This window comes from Lutjanus erythropterus, chromosome 9 (assembly GCF_056507025.1).
Source record: "Lutjanus erythropterus isolate fLutEry1 chromosome 9, fLutEry1.hap2, whole genome shotgun sequence".
In the NCBI taxonomy this organism is placed as follows: Eukaryota; Metazoa; Chordata; class Actinopteri; order Lutjaniformes; family Lutjanidae; genus Lutjanus; species Lutjanus erythropterus.
The window spans coordinates 41,000,467-41,019,041 of record NC_139325.1 but is presented as its reverse complement, the minus strand read 5'-3'; the positions used below and the strand labels follow the sequence as shown (position 1 = coordinate 41,019,041).

At 41.3% G+C, this 18,575-nt stretch overlaps 1 protein-coding gene across 1 annotated transcript in view; it reads right to left on the bottom strand.

Annotated features, from left to right (window-relative positions):
• Nucleotides 1–7,732, bottom strand: part of znf385d (zinc finger protein 385D) — a 118,964-nt gene extending 111,232 nt beyond the window's left edge. The window contains exon 1 of the mRNA XM_084727620.1: nt 7,477–7,732. Within this exon, the coding sequence (XP_084583746.1) occupies nt 7,477–7,498 (22 nt within the window). The 5' untranslated portion in view covers nt 7,499–7,732. The remainder of the gene's footprint in view (nt 1–7,476) is intronic.
• Nucleotides 7,733–18,575: the final 10,843 nt, after the last annotated feature.

Sequence of the window (18,575 nt, the reverse complement as noted above, 5' to 3'; positions counted from 1 at the left end):
GCTCATTTGTGACTTTTTCCACTGTGAATTTTTCATCCATGAAGGTTTATATCTGTAAAACATTCCTAAAGCCAAGATAAGTGATTTAAAAGTCTATGATGTCATCACAATGTAAAGTCTATGGGAAGTGTATGGGTGAAAGTGGGTGGGACCAATGGGAGAAACACTACTGCACACATTAAGTGGGCTGCAATCCCTGGAAGCAAACCCAGAGAGCTAAAAAACCTTTTTTGGGTTGTGCACCAGTCGCGCAATTCTCATAGGACTGAATCTTTGCATCCAGAATCCAGTGTTTAAGACATAATTCAAACCAGAGCTGAGGCCGTAGCAAGACCAAAGGGGTGGACTGAGTGACTTGTACCACTTTTCTGAAAGTACAAACGCCGACTTCAAATCACAGAGATTCAGTCAGAAGCTAAAAGTGTCTGTGTTCAGCTCTCAGTATTTTTGTAAAGACCTCTTTCGCCCTGCTCTCCTGCACACACACGTTCACTCAGAAGAGGGTTGTCATAGATTTAGACGCAGTCCGCGAGGCGTCGCTACAGCCCACTTGGGGTCAGGCTCACTTTGGCCCCACTCTGGAGATGGTCCCTCTCAGGCGAGACTCAGCACAGCTTGGTGTTTATAAGAGCTAATGGAAATGCAAATCAGCACAGTGCAGTTTAACTCGCCGCAGCCAAAAGTGCCAATGGAAAAGCCCCGATTGTCATCAGTCTCGAAAGTCTCTCTTTTTTTTTTAATTCCTGTCAGGTAAAAGGAGAACTTGTTTGCGTGAATGTAGTCACTGTTCCTCACTGGGCGCAGAGTCAACTGTTTACTGGATTTAACCTCTCCTAACCTCATTCACCTTCCTGAACCTCATGCCGTCCGAGGTACAACAAGACAAATTATTTTTCTTTTGTCTCCTGCTGTGAAAGGTAAGGCAACAATGGAAATCAGCAAACATGCCCAAACACAAAAGCACATTCCAGCCTGCAGGGAGGGTTAAAGTTTCAGCCCTCTTCAGCCTGATCATCTGTCACCGCTAGCAAAAGTGCAGAATATAAGGCAGAGCAGGGAAATGAGGCCGTGGCTGCTAATCTGAACTTTAACCCTTTGAGAGCAGCACACTGACTCAATATACTCCAGCACTAAAACAGAAAAAGCCTGTCACAGCGGGATCTGGCAGAGGAAGCACAGATGGCGTCCGTAATTATCAATTCTTTAGAAGTGTCAATATTTGACTTGAGTTTGGGTAAAAATGTTAATATTTGAGTTCTGTGGATGACTTCTACAGTCAGACTGCGCCGTGTGCAGAGTGCAGGGCCCAGGTGGGCTGAGCGTCCCCAGCTGACACTGTCATCTACATCGAAAGTCGCTCAGGAGAGTTGCTCCGCGCTGAAAGGTCAGCAGGTGACAGTCATTAAAATAACCAGAAGAAGACTGTCTGAGCAGCCTGGGAGTCAGGGAGCATAAAAACGTGGGAAAAAGAGGACCGTCTTCAGCCTCGTCTTATCCTATTTTTTCTGCCAGAAGCATCACTGAGATGATTCAAATGAAAGTTATCAAGCCAAACAAATTACAAAATGTCATTCAAATGAAAAGCCTGGTTATATGACAGCATTGCTTCCTTTATACAGTCTCCTCAGTACTGAGTTTCTTACATAGTGAATGAAACCTTGTGGCTGAGGGAAGACTTCTCACTATGAGCCACTGACAGCAGCTATGTGATGGTTTAATGTGAGATTTATAAGTGTTTGAGGTTGTGAAATGTTTGTCTATGCAAAACACAACCACAGATTTGTATGAGGCCACACAGAAAGCTGCAAACAGTGGCTACTTTCTGTCTGCAGCTCTAACCCCAAACCAACTTAAACCACATATTCAAATAAAAAAAATATATTTAAAATGGGATGTGATCATGGCCTGATTTACCTGCAAACCACCCAAAAAAAAAAAAAAAAATCAGCTGCTGGATGCTTATTAACCACACACATTCAGCTGTACAGGAACGCCCGATCCGCTGCATGATTATTTGATTAGATGTAAATTAATGTGAGCTGAGCAAATTAATCTCAGTTTTAGGTTCTTTCAAGGGCATAAAATTAGGTACCAATATACCTACCAATATCTAGGGACTACTGAATTGTCCTTAGCAATAAATTTGATCAAATATCAATGTTTGTAAGTTTTGAAAGATTGCATGCTACCCCTCAAAAGCCTCACAGTGGTTTAGTCCACTGCCTCCTTATAGTCACTTTCTTTAGCCAGAATATTTAAATACTATATGAATTAAGCGACCAGTGACAAATCTAGCAACTTATTCAGACATTCAGGGGGAAGATGAGAAATATACAGTAATCTGTTATACTTAATTTATTCCCATGCATGCTGTAATCTCAGTCAGCAGTCTTCTGGCAGCAGCACAGCATCTCGCCATCTCCCCCTGCGCTGAGCGCCTCAGGCAGGAGACTGGCACTGAGGTTGACTTTTAATTTTTAGGTTCTTTAGTGCCCAGTTAAGTTAAGAAATATTAGGCTAAGTATTTTCTGACACTTCTGCTGTTCATAAACACAGGCCAACATGGACAGAAGGAAGTCAAACACACACAGGCACACAAATGCAATACAACCTTAGTGCAATATTCACAAATACGTATTTTTATTACCTTTTATTTTAAATTTATATTTATGCTTTTATGCTTTTATTTATGTGTCTTCTTCTGTCTTTTATTACTTAATTATTGATCCTTTATCATTCTTTTTTACATGTCTTCTTACACGTGTTTTACTTGGTTTATCTGTCTTTTATTACTTTGTTCTTTCCTAATGGAGCCTCCCAGCTGTTTCACACGATTACTACCAGAGTGACAATAAACATCTTGAATCTCCTCAGGACAAAACCTCAAAATCAGGTAATAAAGCAGGACATTAAAGACACAGATACGACAGATAAAATTTCTACCTGTGATCTGAAAGCTGTTGTGACAAACCCACAGAAATTTATCACCCATCTTCTCCTAATAACACATTTTAGCATCTTTCAGCTTCACTGTTTTTGTTTCACTCATTCGTCCTTGACATTTCTAGCTGCAACAGGCAGCAAAGAAAAAACCCAACTCTACTCAACCAGCCCAGCACCAGATGTCAGGACAAAGTTAGCAGCAACAGAATCCGACGGACACCAAATCAGATCTAGAAGAAAAGTGAACTACACCTACATTTATCAGAAATATGACACCAGATTAGGGTTGGGATGCAGGACAGTTATTTTTTCAGGGGATTTTGTAATTTGATTTTACAAATTTAATGGTCTGAGCCACTAGAATATTTTCACATTTTACATGGTGAAATAAGGATCTATTTTGACCAAAGCAGGGTTGGTGATTTTTTGAAGAGCATAAAGACTAACTAAGATGGTTTTGCTGAGTTTAATTTTGTTGCTGCTGAGTTTGAATGAAGTGTTCTTTACGAGGCAGTTAGTCTTAGTTCAGTAAGGTTGTATCAAAGAGGGAACCCCACACCCACAAAACATCTGACAAGAGTGATCATTCCCTAAACCTAACCAAGTGTTTCTTGTCCCTAAACCTACCCAGAACTTGCACTGCCACATTATAAGACAGAATTAGTTTGTATACAACGTGTAATGAAGAAACAACACATGCAAATCTTGTGAGAGTTTCACAAATCAAGGATTCCTTTCTGGACATGTTCAGTAAAAGACGAAAGCTATTTTTAAGTTCATAAAAAAACAACAACAAAAAAAAACGTGTGAGAATATTTCCTTTCTTGACATTTATTTAGTTTATTTTCGTTATGTTTTGAATGTAGCAAACACATAGCGTACTTAAGATGGCAAACTCACTACTTGCACACATCTCACAGCTGAAACTCCAGGAGGGAGGCACACACACACACAACAGCTCAAAAATACTGGCGGCTGGCCAGTTGAAAATTTTTAACATATTTTAATATATTTCATGTCTGCTGGATGCTTAAACCAGTGGTTCTCCAATGTTTTCATGTCAAGGACCCTTAAACTTAAACACAAATTAGACCACAGATCCCCACCTGATAAGATTTTTACTTTTAGATGTTTTGTTACATAAAGTTTACATGGTTTCTTCTGTAATTTTAATTCAGCTGTGGTGCCTTGGGCATCACTTCAGTTCGTCTCTGTTGCTGTTCAGGTCTCGGGGTTCTAGTGTTCTAATGTTTAAAATCTTTTAAAGTATATAATCATTACCTCTACGCTTAGTTTAGTTATAAATAACATTAATGGTAAATTATAATGTTTATACATATTGCAGTGGTGGTAATTTCCTTGCTGTGGTGGTGCACCACTGCTGAATGAATACGGAGGCAACACCATCCATCATCAAATAGCCATACGTTATGTCATTATGTTACTCGTACATGGAATTACACTGAAAATAAACTATGAAGAATATAAACTGTTCCCCTTTTTGCTGGGGACTCACTGGAACCCCCATGGACCCCTGAGAACCTGTGGTGTAAACAGTTTGTACCACATTAACATACTACGGCCTTAAAAATGAATCTGATTCTGTTCAACGTGTGTTATTTTGACTTCCTTTCACAGTTCTTCCTGCAAGTGGCTAAACTAAACTAATCATTGTAGCACTGAAGACCTCATCATGTCAGCTGATATTACGCTTTAGGGGTGCACATTCCAAAACATAATTTTAATTAATCAAATTACCACAAACCAGTTGACGCGCTGAACCCGGGGCTTTTGGAGATGCTTTTTTGCCTGCTTTCCCCAGAAGTGTAATGATGTAGAACTGAGATGAGATCTGACTTCTGGAAATATTTGGAACAGATCAAAATTGATGAACGTTTTTACCCACTGGCCTTTGTTTATCCATTCCCTTTGAGGCCGTGTTTAATGATGCAGCACATACAGTGTGAGACATTAAGAGCAGCTCATTTGTGTGTGTGTGTGTGTGTGTGTGTGTGTGTGTGTGTGTGTGTGTGTGTTTGTGTGTGCGCGCGACTACTGTATCATGACGTGCTTTGGACTCGGACTGTCCTCTGCATTGCCCTTCCTGAAAAATTCACTTATCTGGGCTCAAGCGTTTTTACTCCTGCGGCAGTACGTCGAGAGACGGGAGAGAGTAAAAATGATGTCTGGAGGACGCCGACTGGCATTAATAATTAATCATCTTGTGCCGCTCTCCTCCACCTCCCGCCTCCTCTTATAGTGTCCTGAACCTGGCTGCTCCTCCGATAAGATCTGTCCAGAGAGGCTGAGACTACTAGAAAAATAAGAAGATCGCTCTCACACACGCTTCCTTTTCTCTCAGCAAACATAAATCCAATTATTAGATAAATCTGTATTCCACTGGAATTCATTCGTACGCTGATGACGCTCCAGATGTGATTAACACCTTTGTGTTTTCATGCAGTTTTGCTGATTGTACTCTGTGACCCTTATCGTGCTCTGAGATCACCACTTCACTTCAAGCAGGGAGGATAAAATCATTTCACCCCTATTAAACTGAACAAAGTGACTACAAAGGGTAGATTTAAAACATTCTTATATATATAGATTTTTTTTTTTTGAAAGCTACACTCTCGCCGATTTTCCAATTAACCTTTCCAGGATAAGCTCTGTATTCTTATGACAGTCTATAAATCTCACCAGCGTGTGGCATACAGCATTTTGGCTCCAGGCTACATAACACACGCTGCCTCCATCCCCTTCAGATTAGCATACTGTAGCTCCGTCTTTGCCGCTGCTGTCATGAGTGTAGCTCACTAAGAAACACAGCTGTCTCTGAATCGGCTCCAACAATCACTTCCCAATGCGCTCTGTAATCTGAGGTTAACCAAAAAGACGTTTACGTGCTGCTAAACGCCGACCGCAAAGCCAGACACACCGGATAGATTTCCTCCGGGCCTTTTGACTCAACAACACTAATAGCTTGTATGATTGCAGCACACGCTCAAGACCTATTAGCCTGCTGGGTTACGGGTCTTTTGCTGCTTGTTTTTGATGTAATGCGAGAGGGACATCTTTTCATCTGTTTGTTTCGTTTTTCCCTTTTCTGTGGTCTTGTTTAAGAAGAGGTCAAGAGCGTGACGTGATATGTCACCTGATATTAATCACTCCAAAAGAAAACATGTTCCAGTTAAGCAGCAGCACTGAAGAGCTGGTGAACAAACAGCGTTATTAATCTTTTAAGAGATACAATCTATTTTCTCTGTGCAGTGCACTCAGGATCGCACTCATAAATGTTAAAACGATGCACATCCTGTACGCAAACAGTGACCTTTACTCCTCCTGAGGTTTTTTTTTGTGTGTGTGTGTTTCACACTGAGCAGTTGAGATAAGATGCTTCATACTTTGTTGCAGACAAAACAAGCAACCCTGAACTGCTCTCTGCTTGAGTCTCCTCTTCCACTTGTCGTGATTTTGGGTTAAACGGGGCCACATTCCAAACCCATCCATGCAGCCAGACCTGCGTCACCTTTGCTTTTTCTCTTCGCTTTTCCAGAAGTCGCACACCTGACCGACATCGGTGGCGGATCTCAAAGAGCTGAAGCTGTCTCTGCACCTGACAGCTTATTCATTTATAAGCTCCCAGCTCTATTTTCCTCGCCCCCCCCCCCCCCCCCACCCTCTCCTCCTCTTCCGTCCTCCTCCTCCCCCTCCTCCTCCTCTGTGTATGGCATAACAAGAGAAAATCCTTCTCGCTCTTACAAGCTACGGTCTGTAACTTCAGATCGCTTTAATCCCCGGGATAAAAAAAAAAAAAAAGGAAGAGTCTTTCATTTAACAAATCACCCCCTCAGAACTCGGGATCCCTGTGTAATTATTCCTCCTATGTGACTGTAAGCCAGCCGTGAGAAGAGCACTTGACGAGAAGCCACTCGCGCATTAAGTCTCCCTAAGCCTCCTCCAGTCTCTTCCATAAAAACTAATGGAGGGGGCCTTTCTCTCTAAATTTTCTCTAAATATCCAACACAGAATATCAAGTGGCTCTCCAGGCTGGCAACTCCGATCTTTATTTGGATTCCTGTGGACTGTCAGCTTGGTCAAACAGCCACAGACCCTGGATTCTCAGCTGGGATTTTAACCCAGAGGTGGGTTACCTGGTGGACAGGTTCATTCAACATTTTTAGGAGCCCTCTGTGAGCAACTTTCTTTCTTGCTTTTCCCTTTTTTTTTTATTATTTTCTGCACTCCTATCCATCTTTTTTAGTTTCCAGAACAGGCAAGCTGGAACACATTTACATTTAGGAGAGGGAGCACTTACACTCCTGCATCTGACTGTGATAAAGCACATGCACTGAACACACACACACACACACACAAAAACAGGTCTCTAGGTGTGTAACTTCACTCTTTCGCTTTAATGGAAACCAGCACTTCTTCTTCTGGTGCTTTAAACAAGTAAGAACACATTTATGATGAAGGAATCTGCACACGAGGATGAGATTATGCATTTGAACACATAAATACAAAACTCACCAAAGAACATGCTGCTCTCCATCGCTCCTCAGGCTCGGGGGTCTGCTGTATTTCCTCTCTGGTGCCCTGCCAGTGTGTGTGTGTCCATGGACAGCAGCCTGGGCATGTCTCATACACTCCTCAGGGGTGTGTGTGTCTGTGCATGTGTGTTCAATCCCACAGCAGCGTCAGTGGCCAGTCTGCATGCTGCACTCTGCACGCCGCTGCTGTCTGTGGACCTCCGTATCTGCCTCTCTCTCCCTCTCCTCGTGCTGGTCCTCCCTTGCCTGTCTCGTCCCCTCCCCTCCCTCCTCTTTAGCTCTTCCCTCTCCCTCCTCCTCTTCTGTCTTTCCTCCTCCTCCTCCTCCTCCTCCTCTCTGGCCCCTCCACACACTGGATCCCTTCGCTTCTTTCCCTTCCCTCTCCGAGGTGTCTATCTACATTTTCCAGCAACAGCCTCTTCTCTTTCTCTCGAGGTGTCTCATCTTTGTTTTATGTGTCAACCAAGCCTCTCGCGCTCACTCTCACTCCTTGCTTTCCCCCCGCTGTCTCTCCTTTATTTGATCTTATTCCCCTTCCCTGCTTCCATCTCCAGCTCGCTCCTTTTCTCTTTTTTTCTCTGACTGTTCCTTCATTCTCCCTCAATTCTTTTTCTTCCTTATCTCTCTCTCTGTGTTTCCACCTCAGTAAATATCTTTGCAGTGTGTTTCTCTTTCTGCCTTCACTTACACTTCTTGTCTCTTATCGTTTTCTCCCTTTCACTCAGCACGCTTACATGCATACAAAAAAAAAAGTGGTTGCTGGTAGAAATCAGGTTATGTTGGAAATTGGGCAGTAGACCCTCACACTGTATCAAAGTCCTTCACCTGAGCATTTCAGTCAGGTTGTATTTGTTGAGAGAACAATGTTAGTGGTAGTCAAATCCAACCCGCTCTCACTGAAACCTTTGGCATTTCAAACCGGTGCACAAGATACCTTTCAGCGGCTGTATGAGACGTATGAACATGTGGTTAACACTGTGAAACGGTCACAGTTTGGGTAAATTAAGACACAGTAAGTACTTGAATGTGTTCGGGATAAGACCATGTTTGGGGTTACATTAAGTACCTTGTGCTTCACACACCTCTCATTCCTCAGAACTTGGACAAAATCATATTTTGAGGGGTTTTTGATCCCTACTCTTCAATTATGCTGGAAAATATATGATAAAAGATTAAACTATTGGCTATTAAACCTTGAAACCGGTCAGCTTCCTAGTGGTTAAATTGCAGATGAAAAAATTGACACCAGAGTTGACAAAATATAATTTTTTTAAATTTGACAACATGATCACGGTGATGCTCTTAAAACTGATCAAAATATACCTTTTTAAAACAGAATTGTTATTCAGTTTATTTAGAGGGGTGAAGGAGTCGACATGTTATGGTTGAGACACGTCTGATATCAGTATTGTTTAATGAATTACTTGAAAAATAGGACGTTTGCCAGTGCTTGAGCAGCATTCTTGTCTTTTTTTAAAGCAGGAATTGAGACAGGGGTCCTTAGGGTATAGCTAACCCTTTTTATGCCTGAGTCATGTTTTTGTTTAAAAAAAACATCTGGGACGCAACTTCAAAGGGCCAACATTTTCATAAAAAAATCGATAAAAAGCAAAGATGATCATAATAGCGCATTTTTATACCAATGTTGTCAGTAGGTATTGTTAGATTTAGATTTTGTAGTCTTTTAACACATTTTTAACTTGTTTGAAGTTTAGAAATAAAATAAAATAAATTAAAGCAAGCCAAAACATTTAATAAATTACATACATTTCATATATAAATCCTTAAATAATACATTTTCACCAAAAGAAAAAAAAAAGATTTATCTCTGCAGCTCAGCACTGCTGCTGTGTTGGTAATAATAACTCAAGAAAGACTGACACACTAACCGTATTTACCTTTAAACCTTTAGTAATGTTTTGGTGTCACATGGCACATGAACCCTGGTCTCCTTGGTGAAAGTCCTGTCTGTGTTTAGGCCATACTTCCTCCCCACACCCTCCGGACACAGACCCTCTCCCTCTTCATAAGTCACTCAAAAGCTTGGTTCATCTCTTTCAGCCACTAACAGGCACCATGTGTGTCTGTATGAGCGGCGTGACATAATGTCCGTGTCTGACCGGTTTAGATTGAGGGCAGCCTGGCGTTTCTCTTAGTGACCTTTAGAGCTGCAATAATCAGTATATTAAAGGTGATATATAACATGTGAAAGGTGTCACTTGGCACTGACAAACCCACAGAGAATTACTGCCAGAATCTGCAGCTCTCATCAGCTCATCAGAACATTTTTGCATCTGTAAGGGCGGGTTCACACCAGCCCAGTTTAGTCTGGAGCATTTGTCCTTTTCTTGTGGTTCATTTGGGTTGATGTTGAACTCCTGTGTGGACAAAACAACCAAACGTTGAAGAGGTGGTCCCGGACCGCTGTCAAGTGAACTCTGGTTTATTTCTGGTGTTAACACCACTTGAACCAATCACAGAAGCGTACCATTGTATGTATCATTTCACTGGTTAAAGAAGTTTTCTCTTCCTGTTTTGGTGGCTGGCTACCAAAATGTGGACTGGCAGGGGACAAACCTGGAGTGAGAAACGCCTGCATTAATGAATTATTTAATACCAGCGGGTCTAATGATATGAACAGAACCTGACGACGCTCCACGATGAAGGATATCCAGGCAGAAACCGGGCTGGTTGTTGTCTTTTTAACCACGCGCTGAATGAGCAAAAATCGAACAACATTTCCAGTACATGAAGTGCTTTGCTTCTATGAACACAATCCAGACCAGTTGGAAAATTGAAACAATCTATCATCCTCACATTGGTTCAATTCAGGAACCGGACCTTTAGGTGGGAAACTGTCCTAAAACTCCCCTTTACACTATCTGTCCAGCACCAACCGGCAGAAAGACAAAGTCAGAAACCAGCTAAAGAAGTTAGTGGAGCAATGAACAGGTAAAAGGTTAGATATTTCTCTTATGAGATGGTAGAGACCAAAAAAGAGCTAAAATGAGAGTAAATATTGAAGTTAAATAAATTTACCAGGCTGCCTGAAACATGACTCCAAATAAATCATCCAAGTGAGAATTTTCTGTTGAAAAGAAGTTAAAAAAAAACACCAAGATGTTCAGTTTAGGTGAAAAAGTTTTTTTTAAAAAACCAACTGCTTGAAGACATTGATTGAATGTTCACATTTAGACCATATTTCACCTGGATTTGCAATAAAGACATTTTCCATCCTCTTCAATTTCCAAACAGTTGTCATCTTGGAATATGTCTGTGCCATCAGAGAAGAAAAAAATCCATTGATGTACAAACCTGATCATTCAGTATATTCAGGTAGTGAACTGAGCAACTGAAGCAACCCCAGATCATAGCACTGCCCCCACAGGCTCGTACGGTAGGCACTAGGCATGACTTCATCCGCCTCTCTTCTTACCCTGATGCCCCCATCTCTCTGGAACTGGGTAAATCTGGACTCATCAGACCACATGACCTTTCTCCATTGCTCCACAGTCCAATCTTTATGATACTGATAAGTGGTTTTCTTAAGGCTACACAGCTGTTTAGTCTCGAGTCTCAATCCCTTGAGTTCTCTTCTCATTTTGTGTGGAAATGCTCCTACTTTCACTATTAAAACATAGCCGTGAGTTCTACTGTTGATTTTTCACGTTTCGGTGATCTCTGATCACGATCATTCAAGATATTTTTCCGACCACATTTCTTCCTGGAAGATGATGACGATGATGGTTCTCCTTCCAGGTTTTAATAACACGTTGGACAGTTCTTAACCCAATTTTTAGTAGTTTCATCAATCTCCTTAGTTGTTTTCTTTGCTTGATGCAGAACACTAATTTGACCCTTCTGAAACAGAGGAACATCTTTTCCACGATCACAGGATATGTCTCGTTGGACACGGTTGTTTAAGAAATGAGAAGCTGCATCAGTTAGAGTTATCACTTGTTTCCAGCTGAAACCGATGGAAGGCTCTTACCTATTGCTTAGTTAAATCCAGGTGGTGACTTTTTATTTTTTTGGCCAGACAGTGTGTAACTTCTGCACTGAGCTCACTGCTGCCTTGAAGCCCTGCAGTTAGAAATAAATAAAGAACTCAGGCGCCATCTTTGATTTGATATGGTTTGTAGTGACGTTAATAGAACAGAGCTTCTTTAGTTTTAATCATGTTTTCTGTTACGTCTCTTCCACCCAAGAAGATTGCCAACCACAGGGTGAGTTTGTGTCTTTGTAATAGTTTTCAAGTTTCCCCCTTGTAACATGTAACACGTTTCACGAACGCCTGAGCATCCTGGGAGACGGTCGTGTTGTAACTTGTTGTGTCTAAGTGTAAAAACCGTGTAAACAGCAGTATCAGATTTCTCCCCTTTCCCAAACCTTATTTTAGAAGCATGGCTAATTTATTTTAAGAGATGTGGTGATACAAGATGTTGTTTTGTGATATTTATTTTATTGTGTTTGTGTGAGTGTTGGAACATTTGGACTGATGGCATAGTGGGAGGACAGGCTCTGCAGTGTGAAAGCACAGTGTTTCCTTACAGTGTCAATTTTACAAATAGACGACTGTTAAACCAGCTTATTTATGGAGGCTACTTTCTGTTTTAGTCAGACTTTGAATTCAATTATTTTGAAACATGGATGCATCTCTACATGTAACGATCTTTCCTTTCATCCTGCCGCTGTGCTGTCACAGTGATACCTTCCCTGTCTGAAGTCTGTTCTCCAGCAGGAACATCGCACAGTAATCAGGTTTCTCTAAACGCCTGGCCCAATTATGGAAAGCAGGTTTCTTGTTTACATGACGTGAAAAAAATCAGATTACTGCAGAAAGCTGACAGTAACACAGTTACTTAAGTGCATGAAAGTGCACTGATTGATTCTGTCTTTTTTTGTCTTTCCCTCCCTCCGCTTTTACACTTCCATTTCACCCTTTGTTGATGACACTCGCTCTTTTGTTTTCTCTCTGAAGCTTCACACACGCATTCCCAGACTGTCTTTTTGTTGCATTTCGCTCCCGTCTGTCTTGTTTTGCTCTCAGTTAGTCACCATCTCTCTCTTTCTTTTCATGATTCGTTTTTTTTCCCCTCTCTGGCTGGTTGTAATCAGAGTCAACAGGAGCTGATATCAGGCTGCTGCTGCTCTGCTTCTGCAGCCATGAGACACTGCTGCTGCTCCCCTCTATCTGTAGCCTTCACACACACACACACTCACACACACACACACACACACACACACACACACACACACACACACACACACACACACAAAACTGTGTATCTACTACACACATTCACAGATACAGATGCTCACATGAAGACAAGCTTGACCAGAGATATGTGCACAGGCAAACACACACACACACACACACACACACACACACACACACACACACACACACACACACACACACACACACACAGAAGCAGATAAACAGCCACACTCTCACTCTAAAATACTAAATTATGGTTGGGTTGCACCAACAAGGATTATTTTTTCAAACCTGATGGTTTAACTTTAAATTATGTCGCGCCAAACTCATAAACTATCTTAAAATTAAGAAAGATTCATTTTAAATCTAGATTACTTAGATTAAATTTAATCCTGGTCCACCAAAATTTTAAACACATTTTTGAGATTGACTGAGACAAAATAAAAGTTCCTCTAAAAAAGTTCAGGGAGAAACTCAGCCCAGTTTTATGCTGCGTCTCTTTTTTTTCTTTCCCTCCAGTTGATAATTCAGGAGGAGAAATCTAAGCTTCTCTGCCAAGCCATCATGAGTGGGCTGACTAGGCTAAGTAACTTTTTAGCTAGCTAGCTAACAATTAAAACTTTTTAAAACTTTCCAGCTACGTAGCAAACAGTGTAACATTTTGTTATAATTTTAGTTACTAAGCAAATGATGTAACGTTTTTGCAGAGCAGCCAAAAGTTCTGCAAACAGTTTTCTCCTCTAGGATGAGAAATTAGAGCTTCTCTTTTAGTGCACACAATATAACTTTTGTAAAGGGAAGCTGAAAGTTTGGCCAACAAGTTTTTTCTCAAAGGACAACTTAGAGCTTTTCTGACGAGCTCTATACTACTACTACTAGCTTTATAGCTAGCTACTAAACAATGTAAAGTTTTTTTCTCACTTTCTAACTAGCTAGCAAAGAGTATGACTTTGTGACAAAAATAAAAGTTTTAGCTAGCTAGCTAACAGTGTAACTTTTTTAACCTTTTAGCTCACTTGCAAAGAATATAACTATTTAAAAACTTTTAGCTACCTAGCAAATAATATAATATATTGATTTGTTTTTATTTTTTTGGCTTTAGCTTTAGCTAGCTATTTTATTAACTCTTTAGCTGGCCTATTATACTTATTAGGCCCTGACAGCACTCAACTTTATTTTTGAATCATTAATTTCTTTTAATTTGGGTAAGAAATCATCTTCATGCTGATTAAACTTGGTTTTGGTTTAAATCACTAAACTTGAATTTACTAAGCCAAGATTAGTTTTTAATTGTGCAGTTGTGTTTTGCTAACCTGCGATTAGAACTAATCTTGGACTAAATCAATCTCTGTTGTGTGAACCAGTCTATATGCACAAAACATACACTGGAGGAAACACACAACCAAAAGATGCTCGTAAAGACACACACATAGACCCAAAACCAAAGATGATATGCAGGCAAGCTCAACCCCAAATATAGTGACACACACACACACACACACACACACACACACACACACACACAGATGTACACCCACGCTTACAAAAACATAAACAAACACACGTACACACAGACTGCTAAACATTTCCAGCTGCAGAGCACACACAAACATACACACACAAAAATTATACAGTTGCATTCATTCCCCCTCATCTTGTGCAATGCAGTGAAGATATGAATTACATGAAAATTATATATAACTTGTAAATAAATGAACCTGATAAGAAAATTGGCAGTTTTGGTCATATTTCATAGCTCCAAGATGAACAAGGAAATGAATCATATTTCCAGCTGACATCTCTGTTTGGTTGAAAAGATTCTCACCTTGTCTCCTGCAAAAAAAAAAAAAAAAAAACTCTTTTACTGTGACATTTTTCTTGCCAGCAGCACAAAGGAATCTTTTAGGTGATGAGAAATGTCTTCTAGCAAGAGTAAGTGTTGTCAATGCCAGGGTTTTTCTTTCCAGTTTGGCCTTGTATTAATCCTGTGGTTTATGTTCTGACTCAAATGTAATCATCAATGCAAAAAGACGATTACATAACAGGCGCAAACAGAGAGGTGGGTAAATCGTGACATGTCATCACTGCTTCCCCACCTGGCATGATATTTACTTTACGTTAGTGTAAAGAATGGATTTGTCTGCTCTGTCTACACAAACTGTGTGGGCTTTTCGTCAGCAGCTCTTCGTATTAATTTTTTATTTTTATTGTCTTCCTGGTGGAGACGAGCCATGCAACGGGGGAGGCTGCAACTCTGGGTCTCCCTGTTCACTGACTTTTACAGCTATGTACAGCTGCATCTGTGATCAGATTTCAATGGAAATATGGAAATTAGTGAGGTGTGGCTGGCAGAGTGTACTCAACAAACATGATATGTCAAGGCCTGTCGCTGTAACTCCTCGTAGTTTTCAAACTTTGTCTGCCCAAGGCTCACCAAAGGTCAAGCCAAAATCTCAAGGCACACCTGCATTCACAGCTCTGAAAAATATTGTCTAACCAACCTAAATGACAGAAGCAACAAGTACTAACCAATCAGTTTCCTGCTATGGGGGTGCAGAAAAAATTGCATCAAACAATCAGAGCCTGTCATGTGTCTCTCCCTAAGAATTTCCACCATCTGACAACTGCATCTTTGAAAGCCCCACAAACTGACACACAAACAACACCGCCTCCTCACCCTGACCCTGACCCTGACCCTGACCCTGACGGTCAGTTACGAACGTACCTCTGACTGAGATATGCTCATGATGCGAGCCAGATCACCTCGAGAAGTGGTCGGCCCAACTCCATCCCATTCAAACCACAGTTTGTCTAATCTTTTGCCTCTTCTGCTGAATTAGATCCTGCAGGTCAGGCACCGGTTTGCCTTCAGTGATCACAGCTCTTTTTTTCTTCATAAGACTTTTTGAGTAAGAAATATCCATGCTGACTATGGCGGTAAGTGGTCGCGGCAGGGAGCAGTCAGATTCCAGAGCTATGCAGTCAAACTGTTGGGAAAAAGTCTTTAAAAACTGTAGATAAAATCCACATGGCATTTTAACAGATGCTGCTGGTCTTTAAAAAACTGTTAGCCATCACTACATGACATGTAAACAAACTAACCAGTCAGCTAACTCGCAGCAGATTGTCATACATTCTCAGGTGCGTTGCTACCTGGGCGGAGAAGAGTGCTGCCCGGAGTGAAGACTGGATTTCACATGACGTGGAACAGCCAATGACTGTAGAGAAGAGGGTGACACAGGAGATTTTTTTATATTCCATCCCAATCCCGTGACAGTGTAAACAAATTAACAATTCATGCTCCCACCTGCTTCTGTTGATCTAATTTTTTCCAGTCATGTTCCAGTCCTGTGATAAGTAGTGAAACTGACTCTCATCGTGCAGGAATGTCGGTGCCTGTAGAGCTGAGGCGCGGTCGGTCTGTGCCTCAACGCTGGTCATTCATGAAAATTTTAAATAAAATGAATAAGTACATAAAACTATCATGCAATCTCAATATTTCTTTTTAACTTTGGTGACTTGACTGACCACACATCACTGCTGTGTACAGACCACATGTTTGCAAGAAGTTGAATCTTTCTCAACTTCCCAGAGTTGCGCCACTGGGAAACTTCTAAGTCGTGAGTCACTGTAGATGGTGCCAGGTTGTTATTTCAAGGTTCAGCTAACATGAATGGCATCTTATCATGACTCAGGTCCACAGGTGTAGATGTGATGTAAAAAAAAAAAAAAAAGAAGGTCCTACAATGTCATGTCTTACAAAATCATCATCTCCTAATTGCATCATTTTCTAACTGATATGTAAATAATTCTTCAGATGTTTGTCTGGTATAAAAACAAACTGCAAGATTGACTGTACATGCAGGTATAATTTTGCACATGTGCGTGTGTGCTGATACACAGGGCAGCCTGTGGATACAAGAAGCGTAACAGTGCACATGTTTGCACCTGTGTCTCAGTACAGATGTGTTGTGTTTGCACAGCACTGATACCAGAGGTTCAAACGCTCCCAAGGGTCTCAGCAGGATTGGCTCTGTGTGTGTCTGTGTGTGCTCCTCTCCGCTCTGGTATGTATGTGTTTGGGATGGTATTCCCGCACGTTTAACCTTACACACACACACACACACACATGCGCATGCACACACACACACGCACTTTGCTGATTGGCCCACTGTAACGCTGCTGCTGAAGGTCAGACAGAATTGACCGCTCCTGAGCTCCGGCCCGCCGGTATCGACTGCGAATGAGACGCTTTCTTGATCAAAGCGATGTCTGCCTGTGCACACACACATACCCCCCCCCCCCCACTCCCAACACACACACACACACACAGATATCCTGCCAGACAGTTGGTGACATCATCAGCTGTCTTCTCACAAGTTAAAAAATATATTTAAAAAATGCAGAATCAAATGTTCTAAACATTCTTAAGAGCTGTGTGTGTGATTCCTCTCTGCTATCATCCCTTCAGGCTCCTCCGCTGTGACCATTTTGCACAGCACAGATGTTTTCAATTAATCCTGAATTCCCATTATCCCCGTCTGCCCCCCACCAACTCCCCTGACCCCCCTGCAGAGTCCAGCTCCAGTAAATAAGTTCTTTTCTATTCTATATCTGAAATGGCAGCCCTCCCTTTCTCTTCTCCTCCCTCTTTGTCCTCCCTCCCCCCCGGTCCATCCTCCACTCCTTTATCCCTGCCCCCCCCCCAATCCTGTCGTCCTCCGCCGTGCACTCGCTGTGGCAAATATGTTTTTTAACCTTGACTCGCAGGTGTCGGTGGCAGAATGGGGCATTATTTGTCACCATAAATAGCGGTTAAGCAGCGGCGGCAGCCCTGCAGGAAAAGCCCCAGTGTGCCGCATGCGAGTGCAGCCCGGGATACTTCATTAATCTTGCTGTCACTTCCATGACGCTTTTCATTAGTTATAGGGCTATCTGATCAACAGGCAGACTCTCGACTTTTCAAAGCCGTCCACTGGCAGCCGGCGAGAGGAGAGAGGGAGAAGAGGAGAGCTTGAGGATTGTAAAGAGACAGAGGAGAGGAGAGAAAAGAGAGAAATGAGACTCCAAGAGAATCAAAGGAGGGTTTCTGATTGTCTTGGCCTGTACCAAATCAAAGTCTTGTGGGAGGCTGACCCACGCGGCGCCACCGAGAAACCAGCTGACCCTTTAACAGAAGCTTTTTGTGATAGACAAAATTAGAAAGTGAATAATTCCACTTGAGGTCTGCCCATGTGTCTGTTATTTGTTATAATTAGGTTTTTTTTGGAACATTCAGTCACAAACCTTCTATTTAACTTAAAATAAGTAAATAAATGAAAATGTTTTTCAGTCAGTAATTACAACTAGCTTAAAAAGCATAAACCTAAAGGAGAAATATGTCAATTTATTGTACTAAAACGTAAAATTATCATTTCCATTCCAGAACATCTGTTTTTGTTTGCCCGTTCCATGTTAATTCAAATTACTGAAGAATGTTCACAGAATGAGTAAATGTTTGTCTATGAGTCATAAGAAATAATTAATAATAATTAGATGAAATAGATATTTATAACTAATATTTAAATAGAGTAATATGTTAGTGGAGTCTGGCAGACAGTAAGGCAGGCAGTCACTGAACTCCAACTCCAGAGTGTGTATTTTCAGAGCAGTGGGCTTTTGTTTTCACTGTTATAAACAGCTGATAATATATGAAATAAAATTCTATAATATGAATTTTGCTATACCATGCAGACCAGCAGAGCCCTCACTTTGCCTGACCAGAAACAAAAAAGTTGTCCCAGGATTCGTTGTCATCAGCCTGCGCCAGCTAATCATCTGGAAAACATGAGAGCCCATGCTGCTTTGTTTTTAAATGA